This window comes from Chrysoperla carnea, chromosome 5, assembly GCF_905475395.1.
Source record: "Chrysoperla carnea chromosome 5, inChrCarn1.1, whole genome shotgun sequence".
NCBI classification, from domain to species: domain Eukaryota; kingdom Metazoa; phylum Arthropoda; class Insecta; order Neuroptera; family Chrysopidae; genus Chrysoperla; species Chrysoperla carnea.
In genome coordinates, this window is record NC_058341.1 from 14,959,731 (window position 1) to 14,982,182 (window position 22,452).

At 29.9% G+C, this 22,452-nt stretch overlaps 2 protein-coding genes across 2 annotated transcripts in view; both read left to right on the forward strand.

Annotated features, from left to right (window-relative positions):
* Window positions 1-1,773, forward strand: part of LOC123300073 (transducin-like enhancer protein 4) — a 205,102-nt gene extending 203,329 nt beyond the window's left edge. Inside the window, exons 11-12 of the mRNA XM_044882546.1 lie at window positions 149-1,022; window positions 1,331-1,773. Of these exons, the coding sequence (XP_044738481.1) occupies window positions 149-1,022; window positions 1,331-1,438 (982 nt within the window). The 3' untranslated portion in view covers window positions 1,439-1,773. The remainder of the gene's footprint in view (window positions 1-148; window positions 1,023-1,330) is intronic.
* A 4,174-nt stretch (window positions 1,774-5,947) lies between these two features.
* LOC123299723 (sorting nexin-27) lies at window positions 5,948-14,806 on the forward strand. The gene is made up of 7 exons (XM_044882036.1): window positions 5,948-6,262; window positions 11,207-11,309; window positions 11,693-12,109; window positions 12,511-12,661; window positions 12,944-13,297; window positions 13,361-13,545; window positions 13,822-14,806. Exons 1-7 carry the CDS (start codon window positions 5,997-5,999, stop codon window positions 13,888-13,890), a joined length of 1,545 nt encoding a protein of 514 aa, XP_044737971.1. The 5' UTR covers window positions 5,948-5,996; the 3' UTR covers window positions 13,891-14,806.
* The last annotated feature ends 7,646 nt before the right edge of the window (window positions 14,807-22,452 follow it).

Here is a 22,452-nt window from a genome sequence, read left to right on the forward strand (position 1 = left end):
AATAAATTTAATGTGACCAATCTTAAGTTCAGTTGCGCGTTGACTTAACTTTTACATGAGGCCTCTACTTCGGACTAATTTTAAACACAATTTTTTTTACCCCCGGCGTCTTTATTTAAAAATTAAATTTGATTTTTTTTTCTTTTAGGGCGTATTCCTTTCATGTAAGTGCTGAAGGACAAATGCAACCAGTTCCATTTCCACCGGATGCGCTTATTGGACCAGGGATTCCACGACACGCACGGCAAATAAATACATTAAGTCATGGTGAAGTGGTGTGTGCAGTGACAATATCGAACCCCACAAAATATGTATATACTGGTGGCAAAGGGTGTGTGAAAGTTTGGGATATTAGTCAACCGGGTTCAAAAAGTCCTGTGTCACAATTAGATTGTCTACAACGTGATAATTATATTCGCTCAGTGAAACTTTTACCCGATGGACGTACCTTAATTGTAGGTGGCGAGGCCAGTAATTTATCAATATGGGACTTAGCAAGTCCGACGCCACGTATTAAAGCAGAGCTAACATCAAGTGCGCCAGCATGTTATGCGTTGGCAATTAGTCCCGATTCTAAAGTGTGTTTCAGTTGTTGTTCCGACGGTAACATCGCTGTTTGGGACTTACATAATCAAACACTAGTACGTCAATTCCAAGGTCACACAGATGGTGCATCTTGTATAGATATTTCAGCAGATGGTACAAAATTATGGACTGGTGGCTTAGATAATACTGTGCGTAGTTGGGACTTACGTGAGGGAAGACAATTGCAACAACATGATTTTACATCACAAATATTCTCGTTAGGATATTGTCCTACGGGTGAATGGCTAGCTGTAGGAATGGAAAATTCCAATGTAGAAGTGTTACATGCAGCGAAACCAGATAAATATCAATTACATTTACATGAAAGTTGTGTGCTTAGTTTACGATTTGCTGCGTGTGGTAAATGGTTTGTTTCAACGGGCAAAGATAATTTATTGAATGCATGGCGAACGCCGTATGGTGCAAGTATATTCCAGGTAATAAATCCTTAACATAATTCTTTCTTACATACAAGAATTCTTGAGAACGAAATCTTACTATTTTAACCATAACAGCAACATCTTTCTTATCTTCAGATTAACCTTTTAAGTCTTTTGTAAAACATCTTTTAAAAAAATGAAAATTGGAAATTGCCCCAGTTGTTCCCCTCTGAATCCACAACTGGCTGATCTAATACTAAGCCATTATGAAGGCACATTTCCTTAATATTAATAATAGTATGGATTTTTCTATTAGATGAAAATTAAGGGTAAAAATTAATTAAATTTTTCTATTTCTTTTCCAGTCAAAAGAATCATCGAGTGTTCTTAGTTGTGACATTTCAACAGACGATAAATATATAGTGACTGGATCCGGCGACAAAAAGGCAACAGTGTATGAAGTTATATATTAAAAACAATTTTCATAATAAAAAAGTGTTGAATAAAAGTTGTAAAAGTGTAAAATAGTGTATAAACATATGACGTATGTGATATAATTACAAAATCAAAAAAACACTAAAAATATTGTGACTTACAAAAATTTAATGTCTCAATCAAAAAAGTAAAACTTAAAAAGTGAACTCAAAAATTTTGTTAAAAAAAGTATTAATTGTTATTAATGTTCACAATATTTTAATTAAAAAAATGATCTCTCCATGACATTTTCGCCAAACACAACAAAAAAAATTTTTAACACTCTCAAAATATGTAGAAATCCAAAAAGACGTAAATAAAAAATGTAGACTAAAACAGAAAAAAAATTGCATATTGTGGAGTTTTTTATTTTTATTTGATTTTTTTAGGGCCTAAACAAATTAGTGAAGAAAATTTTTATTAGAAAAACATTGAAACGTAAACACAAACACTGTCACACACACATCACACAATTCTCATTTTGTTTTGATTTTTTTAACCCTTCAGACTGGTTGCCTTTCGTACCATAATCATTCTTGTGATGAGAGAAAATCTCACGGTATTGCGCAAGCACTAAGAGCGAAATTTCATACTTTGTTTACAATATTTTTCATTCATTTCAATATGAAAGAATAGTTTATTAAATTTGCTTACTCATTGAAAACACAGTCTTGGGAGGTAGCCGAAGTATAACGAATCCATCCGATTTGCTGTTTTTTAAACCGACCTTACTGAAGTGATGAGAAAATTTTGAAGTTGTCATTCCATTTGAATTTTTGTAAAAAAAAAAAAAGAATGAGAGAATCTGTCTACGCAACTGCTTTGAAGGGTTAAAAAGATGAATGCTTAAAAAATTTTTAAGAAAACATTGTAATAAATAATAAAATGGCATTTATTTTATTTGTAAACTACGCAAATTCAAAATAAAGAAAATGAATTTAATTTTTAATCTTTTGTTGTTGTTGTTGTTTTTTTTTTTTTTTTTGTCATTAGTAGAAATTATTTTTTTTTAAAGTTTTTGAAAAAGCTTTAAGTTCATTTTACATCTCCATGAAAAACTAGAAACTTTGCATACAAAAATTAATGACATAAAATAATTGAAAGCCACCAAGCTCAAATGAAGCCTACCTTGCCAACGCCCGTACCATAGAAAACAAACTTGTATTTTCATGGAAATCACTCTAAAATCTAATTTAAGTTGTATTCACTCTGAATTTATTATTCAGAATTAATTCGGATTAACTAAGTGAAAGTCACACGTGTCTGTACCTATAGGTTTGCGGCCAAGCGCGATTTTAGTCATTTCAGAAAGGTTGAAAATTCCACAGGTCTTAGCCAACACCGCGTCCTCAAGGATTATTTCCCAGTAGAGTGTCAATCCATTCTGTCTCATCAGAAAACTTATTTCAAAATGGCTGAAAATCTGCTCACATGAAGAATTAAGCCTAATAATCATTAAAAATCGTGTAGTTCGAAATGTAGATGGGGATTTATTCAGTTCGCAATCAGAAAAATTATTGTTTACCTCCCACAATTGAAGCCAAAGCCCCCTGCTTTGAAAAAGAGAAAGGACAGATACTTAAATTAAGTATATTGGCAACTTTTAAATTGTATTCTTAAAAAGCATTCGGTTGCAAAAATTCTAGCTCTCTTGTAAATTAGTGGTTTAGTGGGTTCAAATAAAGACTTTCGGTCTTAAAACGAAACTGACGTATTTGCAGTAAATTGGCTCTTCAGTTTGCTCTGCGTCATTCGCCTCTCATTTTGGTCAAAATTCAAGGCTGTATTCAGGCTGTATAATCACGGTAGGCTCAGGACTTTTACTTTTAATTTGTATACATATTTAAATTATTGTTTTAAAAAGATAATAGGAAAATCTGTAGTCGTCGGTTCTTCTGCTGATTAAATTTTCTCAATGGTAGTTCAATGCTTAATGGTTTGTTCGTTTTTTATTGCGTCTATAAGGATCAAATTGGGAATTCGTTGGTAGCGCATAAAGAGTTGCTGTGGACGGTTAATCCTCGTTAATACAGAGAAAAGTGGCTCGCAAATCGCTGTGCTACAGCCAAAAACTCTGGCTGTCAATAGTAAATAATACGTTTCGGCGAATGCAGCTTGATGTTGAAAAATTATATCGAAGTCAGATAAATCAGAGCTCTCTCTTTAGAAACTGCTAGACGGCTAAGCCCTGGTGTACCCCTTGCTACACAGTTTGATAACAATTTTACCACCTTTTTCACTTCCAAAGTCCAAATTCTCAGATTGAGATTTAACAAAACCTTTCTTTATCCGGGATAACTAGTTGATTTTCGATTATTATTTGTCATAAATCATATAATTTTGACAATTTGAGAACATTGACGTGATTTAATTACTTGCCATAGTCGAATAATTACCCGCAGATCTAAATGATTCATTGAGGCAAAAAAGACAAAATGTTTGAGAAAGTGTGTATTAACATAATCAAATTCCATTCATATAAAATTGGATCGAAGAAAGGTTTTGTTAATCAAGAATGAATTCGAGAAAGAAGAAAACTGTAATTAAGAAAATATTGACTTAGTAATCGATCTAAAAATAGTCTACCGCATGCCTGACTTACAAAATCCCTTGGTCTTCTAGTGACCTCCAATCTTAGAATTTTATGCCTAACTGAGAAGGATTCATTTGAAATTGTTTTTTATTTAGTAAAATGAACTTTAAGCTTTACATACTTAAAAATTATAATAAATGTTCAAATTTCAAATTTTTACAAAGAAAAATTTAGATAAAATTTGATGTGTTCGCCTCTAAAGATGCAAATATTACATTTAATGTAAATTTTAGCTCTGTATATTGTACAAATAAAAAAAAGAAAATTATAAATAGGGAAGCAAACAATTCAGTAAAAATATGCTAATGAACAATTTTTTTTCTATAAAAAAGAATTTATTTTTTGAGGTTAATAAAGTAACATAAAAATCGGTGAAATTAATAACAATTTCAGTTTCATTTAACAGTTAACACGTAAAAGGAATTTTTAATTTTTAATGCTCAGCATTACAATTCATTTTCGTACCCTAAAATATCTTATTTTCATTTCTTGTTATTTTTAAAATTTTCTTTTAAATATAATAAAATAATTTGTATCAAAAAATATAGACCGAACTGAATTAAATAATTACTCAGATGTGATTGAGACGAAAACATTTTTTTTAGAAAAGAAAAACATTTTATCATTTTATTAGTTAAAGAAAATTATAAGAAAAATACAATTCATTGTTCGTATTATGCTTTGAAAAATTTTCAATTAAACAAATGAAATATTTAAAAAAATTTATATTTTTGTATTTCTTTTCATTTATTCCTGATCGTTCGTTCCTTTTTCCTTCTGCATGTTTCAATATGCCTCGATAGATATTGAGAAATCGAAATTTTAGTTTGAATTCACAAAATGACAAAGACAGAGAGAAAACCGAAAGGTAAGAAGGAAAAATATTTAAAATAAGTAAAGGGTTGAAAAGATTATCATGATATGTCTTTACCGTGTTACAAAAGGGCAATGGGAAGAAGCAGAAAGCATTTTGTTTTTCTCTTGTTCTTCTTGAAGGTTTTTGATACGACTTGAATAATCTCATAATTAAATATTTAATTGGCCCTTAACATCTTAGCCGTCATTATTTTGTTAAAGCACAATTTATTTTGACGATAAGACCTTATCTGTCATAGAGAAAACATAGAGAAATATCGTAACAAAATTTACATTTTATTAAATACAAGAAAACAGATTTTATTGTGAATATATGCAACTGTTTTTTCATTTACGGATGTTGAAGATAAAAAAATTTTCCGGATAATTAAAGTAATAGTACAGTTGGTAAATTATTGTGGAAATGTCATGAGCACTAGAAAAACCAGTACCTATTACTTGGAAATAAATTATTGTGGAAATGGCATGATCACCAGAAAAACCAGTACCTATTACTATGAAGCTTGAAAATAAAAAGTTGTTATTTATAATTAACAACTTAAAATGTGTGTGATTAATTATACACGCATCAAGAACCTAACTGTGTTATCTATATTCCCAAGTTATTAAAAAGTGCGTATATAAAATATTTACAATTTTTGGAAGTTAAAGCGAAAGACAAGCTTTCGAAATATTGGCGCAAAGTTTAAACCTTAAAAGTTATTTAAGAAAGGGTGTGTAGTGTACTCTATGTGTAGGTATGTGTACAGCAAGCAATATTATGTATATGGGTCTGTGAAAGTTGTACATGACTACATGGCAGAAGTAACATCGAAATCAGATGAAAATTGAAAAATAAATAAGTTTTAGTAGAAATAGTAGTTTCTGAGATATCGACTAAAACCATAGATTATTTTGTGAAAATGGAATAAAAGAAAATCTCTTTTTTTACAATCGGTTTAAAAAAATACATCATTGCCAACCTAGTTAGATGCAACATTGTATACATGAAGCTAGTGCCTGGACACTGAACTACTGAAGTGAAAATCAAATCGGTATGAGTATGTGTATAACCAATAATAATATTGTATGTTGAAGTTGTCAGATGAATGCCAAACATGGCTGACGCAGAATCAGATGAAAACAAACGAAAACAAGTGAAAAATAATGTAATTACAAGTGGTCCGCGTGTTGTTACAATAAATAAAACCGAAACAGGATTTGGTTTTAATGTTCGTGGTCAAGTGAGTGAAGGTGGACAATTGCGAAGTATCAATGGGGAGTTATACGCCCCCTTACAACATGTTAGTGCTGTTCTAGATAATGGAGCTGCTGAACTTGCCGGAGTTCGAAAAGGCGATCGAATATTAGAAGTGTAAGAATTAGAATTTTAACATTGTACTAACTTCAAATTTATGTATCAAACGATTTGTTATATAACTTTTTAGTTAGAAAGTAATTTGGTTATTAACTAACTGTCAAATTAATATTGATTTTTTTTTGTATACTATTAAAAAAAAAATTTGTAACTTTTTTCTTAAAATTGTTGGGTAATTTTTTTGTTATTTCAATGACACGGTTCTGCTTAATTTATAAGACTCTGAATATATTTCATTATACTGTGTTAAAGGAATTGTCGTTGTTTTAAGATAATTCTCACAATCTTAGCTGGTTAATTTCCATACGATATATTTTTAATTAGTGCCCTAAAGAAATTAGATTAAATCTTAGTTCATTGTCCTAAAAGTCATTATTTTTGTTGCATTATTTTGAAACTTCGAGCAAAATGCTTGATTGGAGATAATTTGAATATAATTATATCGAAATATATTCTGGGAAATTCTGATTAATAATTTGTATTAAGCTTTAAGACTTGACGAAGAAAGTTCAAACGCGTTCAATTAAAGATAAAACAGAACTATTCTCAAATTTGGCTTGGATTGCAGTTGCGTTGCAATTGCCTTGGCCAGGTGAACGAATTCCCTGAGGGGTAATTCTGAAATCTATAGAGTAAAATAACTTAAACAAAAGGTTCATAGTTTGATGGGGGACATCAAATTGGACCTAGTTCTTGGAATTTCTTTGCTGGTCCGTCACTATGGGCTTTTAGCTATTATAGATTAAAATAACTCACCCTGTATACTTTCTACAATCATGCCATCTAATGATATGCTAGATTCTAAAAATCGAATATTGTAATTCTCCTTTCCAACCATAATCGCCCTCTGTTCACGAAACTTTGCACGTGATATATTTATTCAAAAATAAAAAATAAATGCTACTTATTTTACATGAAATTATTATTTTGATAATGTTTGTTAATAATTTATTAATGAAAGAAAAAACTTTGTAATTAATAAGTAATTTTATATTATAACGAACATATTAATATTTACCTAGCTGAAACCCGTTGAAAAATTAATAGGACAGCTATTACTATTTTTTACACACATTCTTTATGAAAAATAAGAGCTTAATGTATGTTTGGCATTCTAAAAGCTCCCGTGCACTAGCCGCTTTGATATGACGGCTCTTTGGAGATCATATAGTACTAAACTGTAGATCTATGGCTAACTACTCGAGTAGTATCTAAGTGGACTTTTCGAGGGCCTCCTCTGGACTTTTCTTGCTCTCTGAACATCTCTTCTTTGGATACGGTCAAGTGTCATGAGGAAGAAGTATGGGGAGATCTCTGTTGTACCACTCTTCTGATGTTGAAGGGTTTTTTTAGTCGATCATTTGACACATAGAATTCTTATAAAGAGATGAGTCTATTCAGGCTAAATATAGAGCCGTTAGAAATTCCAAAAACTGTTCCACAATGACATGAAATTACCCAGAATGTTGATCTAATCATTGCATGGTCTTCTTTCACTTTCAGTAAGATAACTTTTCTTAGGGATTTTTACAATTCCTCTCTTCCAATTCTAAGAAATATATTCGCTTTGCCACAGCCTGTGTAACTAAATGTGTATTGGTAAGCAATATTTATTTTTGAAGTTAAATACTTTTATTCCTCCTGAACATTCTCTTGTCACTACTGTATCAGTGTCTTGTCACGACTGTGTACCTGTTTTTAAAGCTTCCTTCTGCTTCCTCCGTTTCAAAGCTAGCACCTTCTCCGCAGAATTATGGAATGCAGTACTTTTTACACTCTTCCACTTCTTTTCGATGGTTCCAGGTTTGTGACGGTCTCTATCTTTTGACACCATCTCTAAACTGATCGGTGTCCTGCCTCTTTTTCGCACTTATGACAAAATTCAGCAATCCATTATCTATTGTTGGTCATTGTACTAAGGCCATGAACTCCCATGATTTATTCCCGGTCCTTGATGTCTCTAGGATAGAGACATAGGACATCGGATCTTAAGTTCGTGGTTTTATAATGTAAAATAAATAACAAATTTTAACCATTACTGATATTTCACACATATGGAACCAATTACAATACCTATTTCATATTAGATATTAAAATATTTATTCGATATTTGGAAATAATTATTTAAATTATCTAGAACGTATAAGGATCAAATATCAAATTAATTTTAAATTGCAATTTAAATTTTAAAAACAAGAATTTGAAATGTAATTTGATAAGCCATAAAAATTGTCATGAGTTAGTAAGTCATCATTGTCTTCAAGGGAAAGAATGGAAAATATTCTAGAAAATCGGAAATCATCAGATAATTTTACTATTTTTTAGGTTATTATTGTAACTACTTGGATATTCTAAGAGCATGCGTAGTTTGTTCGCGCGCGAAAGGAGCTGCATTTCATAAATCAAAATGAATTTAATAATTATAGAAGTTATTTGAATATTTTATGCATTAGTATTCAAATAAAATAAGAATTTCAAATTAAATTGCACAATTTATAGATCGTGAGCCCATAATGAATTGAAATTTCTTTGACTCTATGTTTACCATTTGGAGAAATGTCAAAGATAAATTTGTTAATAAAAAAAAGAGATTTTGAACGTGACCTGAGTGACGAATTTATATGTCAAAAACTTTTATATATGTCAAAAGAAAGTTATTGACAACAAAATACGTACGAACAAATGACAAGAAGTTTTCTGCTGTCGAAATGATTGAAAAACTGAAATTTTTCTATTTTTCATCGCTTGTGAAAATTAAAACTCCGTTCCGTTTGTTTTTGAAGAAATAGTCTCAACAACACGAAATTTGTTGAAAACAAGAAAATAAAATAAAAACTCTTCCTTAATCAACCTTACCTTTATCAATTACCCTAAATGGAATCGAAAAAAGAATCATAGATATTTCGCTTCATAATGAGATCACGGTCTAATAGTTTGGTATGCAATGTAGTACATAACTAACAATGAGATGTGGATAATAATTAAATAATCCCACTAAATGGAGGCAGCATGCAAGGGTGGATGATTAAATTAAACTTCATATTATTAAGTGAATTACGACACGAATTATATCTTTTATTATATGCAATAGCACGGCATTACTTGTGATCTGATCATCATTTTATATGTCAAATTGGATTCGTTCATCATAATTTTATATATCTACAACTGAGCGAACAGGGAATAGGATTGGTTGAGAATTATTATGGAAATTTAAGTATTAAATATTTTGGAAACTCTTAAGTTGGTTAGAGTGTAACCAATTCCGTACGCCAATCCAATTCCAATCTCATGTGAGAACAAGACATCCCCCTTGAAACTCTGAAACTATGTTTTAAGTTATTTTTTAATTGTTTAACTATAAAACGAGCTATTAGTCGTAAAAGATTAAAATGGTACACCCCTGTACATATTTTGTAAAAATGATTTTTCGGATTGCTTTTAATCAAAGAAAATGTTTGTTTAATAGTCAAATAAAAACTGGATTTTCTTTACTTTTGGTCTTAATCCAAAACCAAGATAAAATTTATTTTCGATTACATTATATAGCCAACGTGTCGTAAAACGTATGTCTCTGTATAGTAAAATTCAATTTTACGATGATATTTGCTCAGTTATATAAAACATCTTGAAAAATTTTTACAAATATGTAAATAGAAAGACAGACTGACTGACTGACTGTTGGACTCGGTATGTAAATATAGATTTATTTAAAATATTTTATGGATTATTTTATGAAATTAAGTATTAACATTTTTATAACTTAATAAACGTTGTTAACTTGTTCCGTACTTCTGTTATAATATTATTAACATAATTAGATTTCTGTAAGAAAAAAAAAATCAATTAAAAATAATATAATCACATAATTATTTTAATGTTTGTAACGGGTGTTCCAAAATGAACGCAAGATTTGAATTTTAAACCATTTGTACGATAAACTGTTGATAACGAAAACACAAAGACAGTTTTCGATGTATTGAAAATGGGAGGCTCACAAGAAAAAGGGCTGCGTCATTTCACTTTTAAAAATATTGAAGGTTTGATTTGTAAATTACTGAACCTGACTAGGTCTGAGACCATAATCGACCGACCACATCATGGGATTTTTTAAATTTTCAGCTTTTGGCAACATACTCACGACTTCTCACGTCCTGAGGGAGAAAATTGGGAGATGTATCAATGAAGTCAAAACCAAAATCGTTCTTTTTTATTCTTTTTCCAATGGTGTTCTCGATAAGTCAGTTTTACAAATGAGTTTCTACTTGAAAATTTTAATTTACTTTCTACCGTTTCCCAAAATATCAACCATTCCTTTATTACATTCTGTACTTAAGAATTCCTCATACCCAAATACAAAATAAATTTAAAAATAATTTTTTAGTAACCCCTGCAATTTTTTTACCTTAATTTATTTGTGTCGTCATGAATTAAATTTTTTTTGTCATGAAATCATGGTAATACATTGAAATTAGTAGAATTGGTAAAGTAATAGGGTTTTCCCGTCACTTGTATTATTTTTCCTACCTAATGTGTAAATAATTGATGGTTTTATTATATTCATTTTCAATCTTTATTCAAGTGCTCGTTATTAATTTTTTTTATTTGTTATCAAACTTTTTGTGTAAATAAATTTTCAATGGCGTATTAATTTTACAAACATTTTAATATGTTTTTTTGAAAGCGTGTGTATGGAATACTCTGTTGAAACTGGACATATATACCTATTTATTAGGCTACTAGCTGACCCGACCACTTGTGGTCGGCGCTTAGATATAATATAATCAATGAATATTATACTAAATTATTCAACAAAATTTATTTCGAGGGGAAATTGTATAACTCCCATTCTCAAAAACACTCTTTCCATAAAGTGACCTCCGCCATAAATATGAAGCTAGAAGAATCAAAGGCACTTATCTATGTGAATTTTGTTTTTAGAAATGGAGAAAATGTCGAAGGTGCCACCCATAAAAGAGTCGTGGATATCATTAAATCTGGTGGAGATGTACTAACGCTAACAGTCATATCAGTTACACAACAGGTTTGTTGATCAACGAGAAAATTATTAGGGACAAGAAAAAGTTTGTGGCGTTTTTTTATTGAATTAAATAGTTGGATTATGCTTGAACAAGATATCAAGAAATTCAATATTTTTTCTACCTCTGTTTTTGGAAAATTTAAGGTAACGTAAAATCCAATTCGTTTATCAATCAGATGAGTAGTTCTCGAGATAAAAAAGAAATAAAAACACGATAATTTCACCATTAATCGAACAGTTTTCCAGATATCGCTTGCAATTCACGAAAAATTCAAAAATGAAATTAATGACTAAATTCTTCAAAAAACGCTGCAAACTTTGTGGTTGGTCCATCATTTTTTGCTCCTGTTTCTTAAAATTAGTAATTTGCTTCTATTTTTTCATAGGAAGCAGAAAGACTTGAACCAACTGAAGAACAACAAGGCTATACATATTTGGATTATAGTGAGAAACGATCATTACCTATAAGTATTCCTGATTACCATTACAGCGATCGTAATGGCGAACGTTATGTTGCATTTAATATACATATGGCAGGTCGACATTTATGCTCAAGACGATATCGTGAATTTGCAAATTTACATGCAAATCTTAAAAAAGAGTTTGTTGGCTTTAATTTTCCAAAATTACCTGGAAAGTGGCCGTTCACGTTGAGTGAACAACAATTAGATGCACGCAGACGTGGTTTGGAACAGTATTTGGAGCGTGTGTGTGCTGTACGTGTGATTGCTGAAAGTGATGCGGTGCAAGATTTTTTAACGGATCATGATGAACAAACTAATTCCATTCCTGTAGACCTAAAAGTATGTAAAACTTCAAGAGTCAGACCAAATTTTGTTCGTGCATTGATCTTGTATGCGAAACTACTGATAACAAAGGATGGCTTCATGAATCACGCTCTCTTTTCGGTTTAAGAAATCTGATTTATTTCACGACCTCTTAAAAATTATTTCGATATTTTCTTAGTTAATTTTGATGCCCTCCTGGTATCTTGACTGCTCTTTAGAATAATGTTACCAGCGATATTTTGAAGATATAAGAAATTCAATCATAGTTCTTAAAACTAAAATATAATGCCATTCGTAAAGCAACTCTTTGCCATCTGTAATTTCTCCTGATTTATTGGCGTAAATCCAGCGCACAATCAAAATTTGGCAGCACTAGCTATTGGTATGTTACTTAAGTTAATATGTTTTATTGTTAGGTATTATTACCGGATCGTGAAATTGTAACGGTTTCAGTGAAAAAGAGTTCTAGGGCTGATGATGTATATAATGCAGTTATTGAAAAAGTGGGCATGAGCAAGGCTATAGCAAAATATTTTTATCTTTTTGAAATTGTTGAGTATAATTTTGGTGAGTAGTATATTTTTTATCATTCATATTTCCATCAGAAAAGAGCTTTTTGAGAGCTTTTGATTATGAAAATATCATTCATTCTGGAAAAAATCCTGTTTATAAAGATTACTGAACTCTTGAACAACTTGGAAAGCTCAAACAAACCTTGTTTTAAATATTCTTAGTAACTCTTATATTGTCCTAACTTCATTCTAATTTCCTAATTCTTCAAGAAAGAGCTCTTTTCAAATCAAAAAACATGAACACATTGTCTAAATACCTGTTTTATTACTTTTGTAGAACGTAAATTACAACCTGGTGAATATCCACATAATTTATACATACAAAATTATAGTACGGCGACGAGTACATGTTTAGCAATACGAAAATGGTTATTTTCTATACAAAGAGAATTATCGGTATTGGCGCGTGATCCACAAGTCACAACATATATGTTTTGGCAAGCGGTTGATGAAGTAAATCGTGGACATATACGGGCTGGTGAACGTTTATATCAATTAAAAGCTTTACAAGATTCAACACGAGCAAATGAATACTTAAATTTAGCACGTGAATTACCTGGATATGGGGAAATTGTATTTCCACATTGTGCGTGTGATTCGAGGAAAGGTGGTCATGTGGTAGTTTCTGTTGGTAAGTTAGAAATACTTTTTAAATCAAGGTTCAAGCGTTAAATTGAATTATTTTGAATTTTAGGAACAAATGGAATACGATTACAGGCATGCTCAGAAGATGGTACATTAGAGGCACAGTTAGTTGAATTACATTGGAATTGTATTAGTCAATGGGAGGCGGATGATGAAGCAATGGCATTTTGTTTACAATATCATCGACAGCAATCTGATAAAAATCCTAGATGGCTTAAGATTTTTACACCTTATGTAAGTGTTTATTTTTTTTTTAAACTCGTGAGCGTTCTTAACTATGTTTCAAGTTCGAGTTTAGGTTTACAAACACGACTAGAAAAGAACCAACTAGAAAAGAGGTTATGATCTTCAAACGACTGAGCTGATTGTCTTGAAACATAGCTAAGAACATCCTCGATCAAATAACCTTTCAAACAACCAAACACAAAATAAAAATAAGTTCATTCGTTTAGGAGCTACGATGTCCCCAAATGGGATAAATTTTTAATTTATGTGTTATTTCTTTTACAGTATACATTCCTTCAAGATTGTTTTGACCGTATTTTCGAAGAATCGAAATGGGTTGATACGGGAGAGTGATGATCTCATGACCAAAATTCATCGTCATCGTTATTTTCACCAACCACTAATAGAAATCAAATAAGTATATTTTAGTTAGAATCAATTCTCGTCATACGTCCTATAACGATATATAATTCCTAAATAATTTTTATTTTAGTCTATCTATTTCCGATCCATCTCTCTTTTTTAAAGTTGATTTAAAAAAATCTTTTATCAGTCATAAAATAAATTATGTTCAAAATTGAACAAAAGAATAAAATTCAGGAAATTTCAAAAAAAGTTCAGATAAAGTTTTTCCACTCTATATATTATCGTTTTATCTCTCTTTCTCTAATTGTGTAAGTAGTTTATCAATTTTATTATGATTATGAAACATTAGCTTCAAAGTTCTTAATAAAACAAGCGATGGTAATGACGTCACATAATGAAAGTACGTACGAGTCACGACGCTTTAAAAATTTGTGTTTAAAAGAAAGAAAAAGAAAAAATATTCAAAGTCATATCAAAGTATTTTGTTCAGAATAAAATTCATTTTTTTATGGTTTTGGTTTTATGGGAAGAAACGTTCAAATGTTTTGCAAAAGTCTCGTAAGATTTAATTGAAAATTTTTCGTATTCGGAGTATAAAGGGTATAATTAAAAAAATTTCATGTTTGGCTAGACTTGGATAGGTTATCTGATGATGTAGTAAATATTCTGGCCCGCAAAAAAAACATCGCAGTTACAAAATTTCCAGCAGGTATTGATAACTGGAAGTTGTAACCCGTCAACTGGCGATAATAATTCGTACTAATTAAAACAATTTATTCAAATCCAATCAATTTTCGCCGTGATATACCTGTTTAAAGTTCCAAAAAATTTAAAACTATTAAACGCCTGCGTATTAGCCTGCCCTACCACTTTTCACAACGTCTTTTTCATAACGTTTGAACGTTTTTTAGATTTTTATAATTATTTTATCTGAACAAAATTTTCTAATGTAGTAAAAAAATTTATAGAAAGAAATTTTAAAATTAAATATTAAAATTTTAAAAATATATATAAATATATATACATATATATAGATGTAAAAAAAAAAACAATATTGTAATTCTTAGTAAGAATTAATATTATTGTAATTCTAAACATAAATTGTTCACAAAAATCAAAATGGCCTGAATTTACTAATGTAGCAATGCACTAAAACAAATTTTTAATTTCTTAAAAATTTTATTTCCCTGAAACACACAGTCACACATAAATATAGGTCTAGGGATAGGTGTAGTATTTGATAGTAATTTCAGAACGGTTTACTTCGTTCTGAAATGTCAAATAATACGACTGATCCTAAACCAAATATATTTTTAAACACCTTGAAATACACATTAAGAAATTCTACTTATAAATTAAAAAAAAAACAATATTAAATTAAGGATTAGTTTTTCCACTATAGAGAAATAATATTTCCGTAGTGACAAATTTTCAAAACAGTATTTTATGATTTTTCAAATATTAGGATAGATCAAAATAGTTACTACTACACACAATGCTTAAAAATAAATTGTATCAGTCATCTTTTTGAGTCCAGAATTTCTTGTATATAAATTGGACAAAAAGGATTTTTCAAGGGGAAGAAATAAATATTTGACGGTGGAAGTGATTGATTAATTTGCGCAAAGATGAGTTTGGGAAAAAAAAAAGAAGCTATTTTCAAATCAATTTATTTTTACACTATGATTACAACGAGCTGAAATACACGTTTTTGTAGATAAAAATTTATTGTCGCTGCTATTCGTTTTAATTCTTTAGTTTAGTAAAAAGAGTTAGTCCATGGATTTTCTCTTCTGGTTTTAACTGCTGATTCTAGTGTTTTGTGGTCTCGAATTGCATCTGGTTTTGTTTAACTCTTCAGATTGGTCGTCTTTCGTACCGAGTTATAAGAGAGGAGATTGTCGAAGTATAACGTAGCCATCCAAATCTTTTGAAACTTCTTGGCAGCTAGTGGAAAACTAGTCATGATCTCTGGATCGATTGAAATGGATTTGGTGGGTGTTATATCGTTTTGAAACACAAAGTATATCTTCGGCTCCTATAATGAAGATAGCGTCATATATTCACAACGTTTTGCTTTAGTTGCGGGGGCAGCCAGTTATCTACTGAACAATCATTTACCACAGGATTCTTGGTATGCGATTTCAGGATTCTTGGTATGCGATCTTCAATTATCGTATTTATAAGCAGTGAACGGACATATAGGCAGACCATTTTTGGTTTTATGTTCATGGAAACTTCAGAACTAATTAATTTCACAGCAATTTAAGCTACTTAGCAGAAAAAAATGAAACAATGTGTTTAAATAAATTGCTTGCTTATAGCTTTATTAAATGTAAATAAATTATTTGGAAATGATATTCTGGAATTATTCTGGCATGGGATTGTGGTCTATCTATCCAAAAAAAAAAATATCCTTCATAATGTTCAAAGTTGAGAATTAATATGAAGCATGTAAATACAATTAAAAAAAAAAAAAAAAACGTAAATAAGATTTTAAAAAACATGTTTTGAAACAAATTTTTTGTGTTACAGGGTATTATTTTAATTTTGATCAGAACTGGTTTTCTTTCATTCCGCTATTTTTAGTAAATTTTTGAAATTTGTGTTGCTCACTCGAAATTCGTTTTAACAGTTCTGATATTTTTAAATTTATTTGTATGTTGAAAAAATTTAAAAAAACTGTGGAGTTGAAAAATTTAATTTAACCAACATTTAAAAAAAAGAAAGTGTTTTTGAAACTTTTTCTTAAGATTTGAATAGTCTCGAAATGAATTTTTTGGGGAAGTGACAAGTGTAGGGATGATTTTCGATTTGATGTATTATGAGTTCACCTCACTCCAGATTTTATGTGATAAATTCTGCATGTTGTAAATCAGAAGACCGAGTGAAGAAATTCTAAATATATTTCGTTTTTTCTTCGTCGGGGATGATAGAAGAAGAAGAGGCTTAATTAGGAATCTTTATTCTTTTGAGGGAAAGAATAAAACACATTTAGATAATTTTGATGTCTGTAGATGGGAAGGGCTTCTAAGATGCTTCCTATGTTCCTTGATAGGTTCTCGAGGTGAAAAATATGAATCTCTTGTTCAGGAAAAATGTTGGATAATAAAATTTTCAAATGGTTTTAATTTAAAAAAATGAATTTTGTATTTAAAAAATGATAAAAATGCAATAATGGGGGCAACATTCAAAAATATAAAATAAGGAAAATAATTAATTGAAAGTGAGATTGTTAAATTTTTGAGAGAAATTTTATTTTCATGTTGAATTCTACTCAATATTCATAAATAATAATAATTATATTATTATGCCTATTGTATAAATGTTTTCTTTTTTTAATTTTTCCAATTTTAATTATGTTATTTTCTTTTTGTATAATATCGATTCTATTCCAAATATAAATAATTCCAATTTTTTCACTATATTCAACTCAGCAAAACGTTTCAGGAAAATTTTGCTGATTAAAATTAATCTTTACGTATGCAGCTGTGTTTTTGAGATGCATCTTGCATCTGTAAGGTTACGGGTGGTTGAAATCGGGAAACTGCAAAGGCGTCATGGTTTCAATTGTCTTTTTTAAAAATCTATTTACAAGAATGAGCTGAATTTCAAAACAGAATTACATTAATTTGTTTCTTAAGATGGCAGACTGTACCTTTCGATATGATGGACAAAAGGCAACCAAATTGTACACTTAAGTGTATTATTTTGGATAAGAACACTTGATAGAAATCTAGAAAATCCATATATTTGACTATTAAGTCTCATTCAAACGGAACACGATAGTCCTGCTAGGGAGAGCGTGAAATCTTCGTATCGAATTTTCCAGTCTTCTTTTATGTTTTCTTATGGGAAGTGCTCGAATTTTAATAAGCAGACTATAATTTTCAATATGGCGGATACATGACAACCAGATATTACACTTTTGTGTAGATATTATTTAATCGAAATGAGATTGAAGTGATTTGCTATGAAATGGTGCTGAATTATAAAATATGTTTGGAATAAAATCAAAATGGTGTAGGAACACAATGTTTATCCATATTTTCAGTTGTTTTTTTTGCTTTTTTTTATATTACAATCCTAATTTTCTGTTTACGAATTATTTATATTACAGACCTTTTATTTGTACTCCTAGTATAAAATAAATGGATTAAAGTTCTAAAATGGCGTTTTTCGTTTTTTGGTTTGCAAATGAATTTAGAGTTTTCAGGAAAAACAACGCCCGTCAAAGTTTGATGTTTAGAATTTTGTGTGTCTATTCTTCTTATAAGAGTAAGTAAAAAATGCGGTTTCTGATATTGCAGGTTTTTAACATTGTGGTTTGTTTTTGGAAAATTTTATGACAATTTTTACCGCCAACCAAGTGTATAATTTGTTTTCAAGTTGTTTTTTTTATCGGGAGTAGGATTTCTAGTTCTACGCTATTTTGGGACTATCCAATTTCTCGCGTGATTGGCAGTGAAGGATTAAACATTTCGGTGGCCCTAGGGAATACAATTAATTCTGGACGAGATGCGAAAATTAGACGACATCGCTTTTTCTTGAAAGTTAACATATCCCTGGGTCCCAAGCCGATGCTGGTCCCCTAACCTGTTGCCTACTCTGCATAATGGTTTATTCGGTCCTGTTGATTGGATACATTTTGGAATTGATTATTGCTTCGAATTGGTAAGATTTAGAAGGTTCTATCTAGCCTTGGTATAAAAATGCTGGAGTGGTGAGTTTTTTTTTAGGATAGACAAAAATATTTAAATTTTTTAAAAGTTTATTTAATTTTGTATCATAATTAATTACATAATGAAAATTTTTCTTTAAAAAGGTAACATTGTTTTTTAATGTTTAAAATTAGAAATTTAATTTATTACTTTGAACAGTTTTCTTTTATTTTATTTATATTGTTTTTAAATAAAATATTTGTAGACATTTTTCTTTACTTTCTTCATTATTAAAAATACTATATATTTATTATTTTTTTAAAGTATATATAAATGCAAAGAGTATTTTTCTTTAAAATTGTATCAAAATTAATTCTTTTTTTTTCAACTATTGTTTAAAATTGACAAGCTTTTTTTTGATAATTCATTTTGCTAAAATATTTATTTGTTAAGAAGGGTGATTTTTGGATTTCTTGGGTCATATTTACCTTATAAACCAAGTTTTATCCAATTCTGAGAGTAAAAAATTTTTTCGGTTTTTTCGATTTTTTTGAAGGGGTACCCCTTAAGAAAATTGCAAAAAATTGAGAAAAAAATATTATTTCCGATTTTGACAAAACTCAGTTTATAAGCTAATTTTGACCCAAAAAATTCAAAAATCACGTTAAAATCGCAATTGGGGCGGTAGTTTTGGAGATATTGCAAATTCACCCAATATTTCTGGCCATATTTCCAAAATTACTCATCCGATTGTTAAATGAACCCGATTTTTGAATTTCTTGGGTCATATTTACCTTGTAAACCAAGTTTTATCCAATTCTGAGAGTAAAAAATTTTTTCGGTTTTTTCGATTTTTTTGAAGGGGTACCCCTTAAGAAAATTGCAAAAAATTGAGAAAAAAATATTATTTTCGATTTTGACAAAACTCAGTTTATAAGCTAATTTTGACCCAAAAAATTCAAAAATTACGTTAAATTCGCAATTGGGACGGTAGTTTTGGAGATATTGCAAATTCGCCCAATATTTCTGGCCATATTTCCAAAATTACTCATCCGATTGTTAAATGAAACCGATTTTTGAATTTCTTGGGTCATATTTACCTTATAAACCAAGTTTTATCCAATTCTGAGAGTAAAAAATTTTTTCGATTTTTTTGAAGGGGTACCCCTTAAGAAAATTGCAAAAAATTGAGAAAAAAATATTATTTCCGATTTTGACAAAACTCAGTTTATAAGATAATTTTGACCCAAAAAATTCAAAAATCACGTTAAATTCGTAATTGGGATAATAGTTTTGGAGATATTGCAAATTCGCCCAATATTTCTGGCCATATTTCCAAAATTACTCATCCAATTGTTAAATGAACCCGATTTTTGGATTTCTTGGGTCATATTTACCTTATAAACCGAGTTTTATCCAATTCTGAGAGTAAAAATTTTTTTCGGTTTTTTCGATTTTTTTGTAAGGTGACGAAAGTGTGAAGGGGTCTTCATATTAAATGCGATACACTGTATAATAATATGTTTCATGAATTACAATATACTAAAATTCGTATCGTTATCCACTAATTAATTTTTTTCTATTACTGGCGAGTCACCCTCCTTAAGTATTCTGGTTTCGATATACTGCCCTAAAAAGTTTTGAAATCAGCTGCTTTCTAGAACCATAAATCGAATTTTTTTAAAAATAAATCCTGCTTAGTTTATTTACATAAAAATATTACGAACTATGTTTTATTACTCAAAAAAGATATGCAGAATGTGGTTTTGTTAATTTTTTTTGATTCAGTAAAAGTATTGCAACTTTTGATGGCGGATTTTTTGTAGACAAAACATCATTTTGTAAGAAAAAACCTTGTTTTTTATGTTTTTAATTGTCAATTTTTATTGTACCATAAATTTCTGATTTATTTGAGTTTAATTTTTATATTAATGGCGTCAAAAGTTCAACGGTTTCCCGATATACCATATTTTAAAAATGTCGCAGGTATAGAGATCTAGAAGATTTGGATAAAAATGGGTCAATACAATCCAATATCCCAGGACCATGTATTTTCCATGAATACATTTCATGTTTTCCTATACTTTCCAGTATAGGAAGTTATTGTAATGGGGCCGAGTTTCTAAATCGAAATTTTCAACATATCTTTACGTTTCATGGTCCGGACAAGGCATTAACACCAATTTGGAGAAGTATGTGTGTGTGTGTGTACGTACGTTCTTGGTCATTCTTTCCCTGATCGATATCGCGCGAACAAAAGATGATTACGACTTCGTTGAGGTGAGGTATTATGCTGGGAAGTTATTCGTCTGAACCTTAAGGATTGCATCAAACCCTGCCAACGATTCGCTTTTGTATATTTTGGATTGTTACATCATCAATTAATATAAAAATTATACTCCACTGCGTTCACTAAAAGATTGCCCACATTATCAGAGGTGTAATAACTTTTAAATTTGCGGTACAAAAAATGATCTTGATCTTGTAAATCATGCGTAGATGATCTCTGAGTGAACGAGATATAGATCAGATAGATTTAAAAATCGATAAGAATTTCCCGTATCATATTTTGAGTCAAAAATTAAACACAAGATAAAATCTAAAGGCTATTTTCTTTTGACTACTTCATTTACTATTCTCTAGGACGGATCCAAAACAAATTTAGGACGGATCCCATGTCTAATTTCTACCGGTCTTCTAAAATAACATATGTGATAGAGAAAATTTTTATCAATTTTTTTGCATTAATAAGCTCGAAAATATTATTAAAAGTATTGTTTGAAGCTACAATTTATGATGTGCACAAATTCTGATAGTACTTTGTATTCGTAAAACTATCATCTAAAATTTCTCTAGATGATTCTATGAGGTTCAGTGTTGAGAATTAAAATCAAGAGCATCGGAAAAATTGGAATGCCATATTATGGAAAGTTTGCATGTCTCTCCTTCGAAAGTTGCCCTTGAATAAAATGAGTACTATTTATATGAATAGTCAGGTTAAGTAGAATCATCAAAATTTAAATGTTTTGTGGATAATTATTTCTAAAATTATTTGTAAACCTATCATAAAATTATTGCTAAATTTTGGAATTTTTCTTTTAACTCTAAATATTGCGTAGTGACCAATTTTATTTTAGCATAGGCAAGATTTTATTCAGGGTGCTTCAGCAAATTGTTTTTTTTTTATTATTCGTTAAAAATTATATATGGATGGATTATTGGACAAAAATTGTTTGCTGAAGTATTTTCACTATAAATATGATATTTAGCACTTCGACAAAAATTGAGGCGACTGTAAATCAAGCATGGTGACCACTTTCCAGAAATTTAATCAAGAGACGAATTGGTGACATTTGACGAAAATTAAGGTGATTGATTGAAAATCAAAGCACGGTGGGCAGGAAACAAAAATTTGGCCAAAGCTCGGAAAAAGTTTTGAATTTAGATATGTGTTGAAAATATTTCGTGAAAGTTTCTCCGTGCCCATTTCTTTAAATCTTCGAACATCGATGTCTAAATCCCCCTTAAAATACACTGTGCTGTCTTTTAAATATTACACTAACTTTTCTCTACTGTCTAACAATCCATGACCCCCAACATTTATGTTTGTGATCTTTTCCTAGCTCCGATGGGTCTCGGTAGCGCCTTCCTCAATCCTGTGTATTACATCCTAGCGTCATTGTATCGTTATTATTATTTATTTAATTTTTTTTTTTGAAGTTTCTGTTTTTTTTTTAAAAATATTTTTGTTATTTTTCAGAAGTTTGTTTTTATGAAATGTATATTTTTATTTTTTGTAAATGGCTTTAATGGCTTAATGGCCCTTGTCAAAATATTTTAAATAAAAAAAAAAAAAAAAGAGAAAAAAAATAAGTTTCTCCGTCGATCT

What these genes read in the sequence shown, in the direction of transcription:
- LOC123299723 (XM_044882036.1), top strand. Translation starts at nt 5,997, where the DNA reads ATGCCAAACATGGCTGACGCAGAATCAGATGAAAACAAACGAAAACAA. An exon ending in AATTGTTGAGTATAATTTTG is followed by an intron (nt 12,662 to 12,943) that starts GTGAGTAGTATA and finishes TTACTTTTGTAG; the next exon opens with AACGTAAATTACAACCTGGT. An exon ending in TTAAGATTTTTACACCTTAT is followed by an intron (nt 13,546 to 13,821) that starts GTAAGTGTTTAT and finishes TTTCTTTTACAG; the next exon opens with TATACATTCCTTCAAGATTG.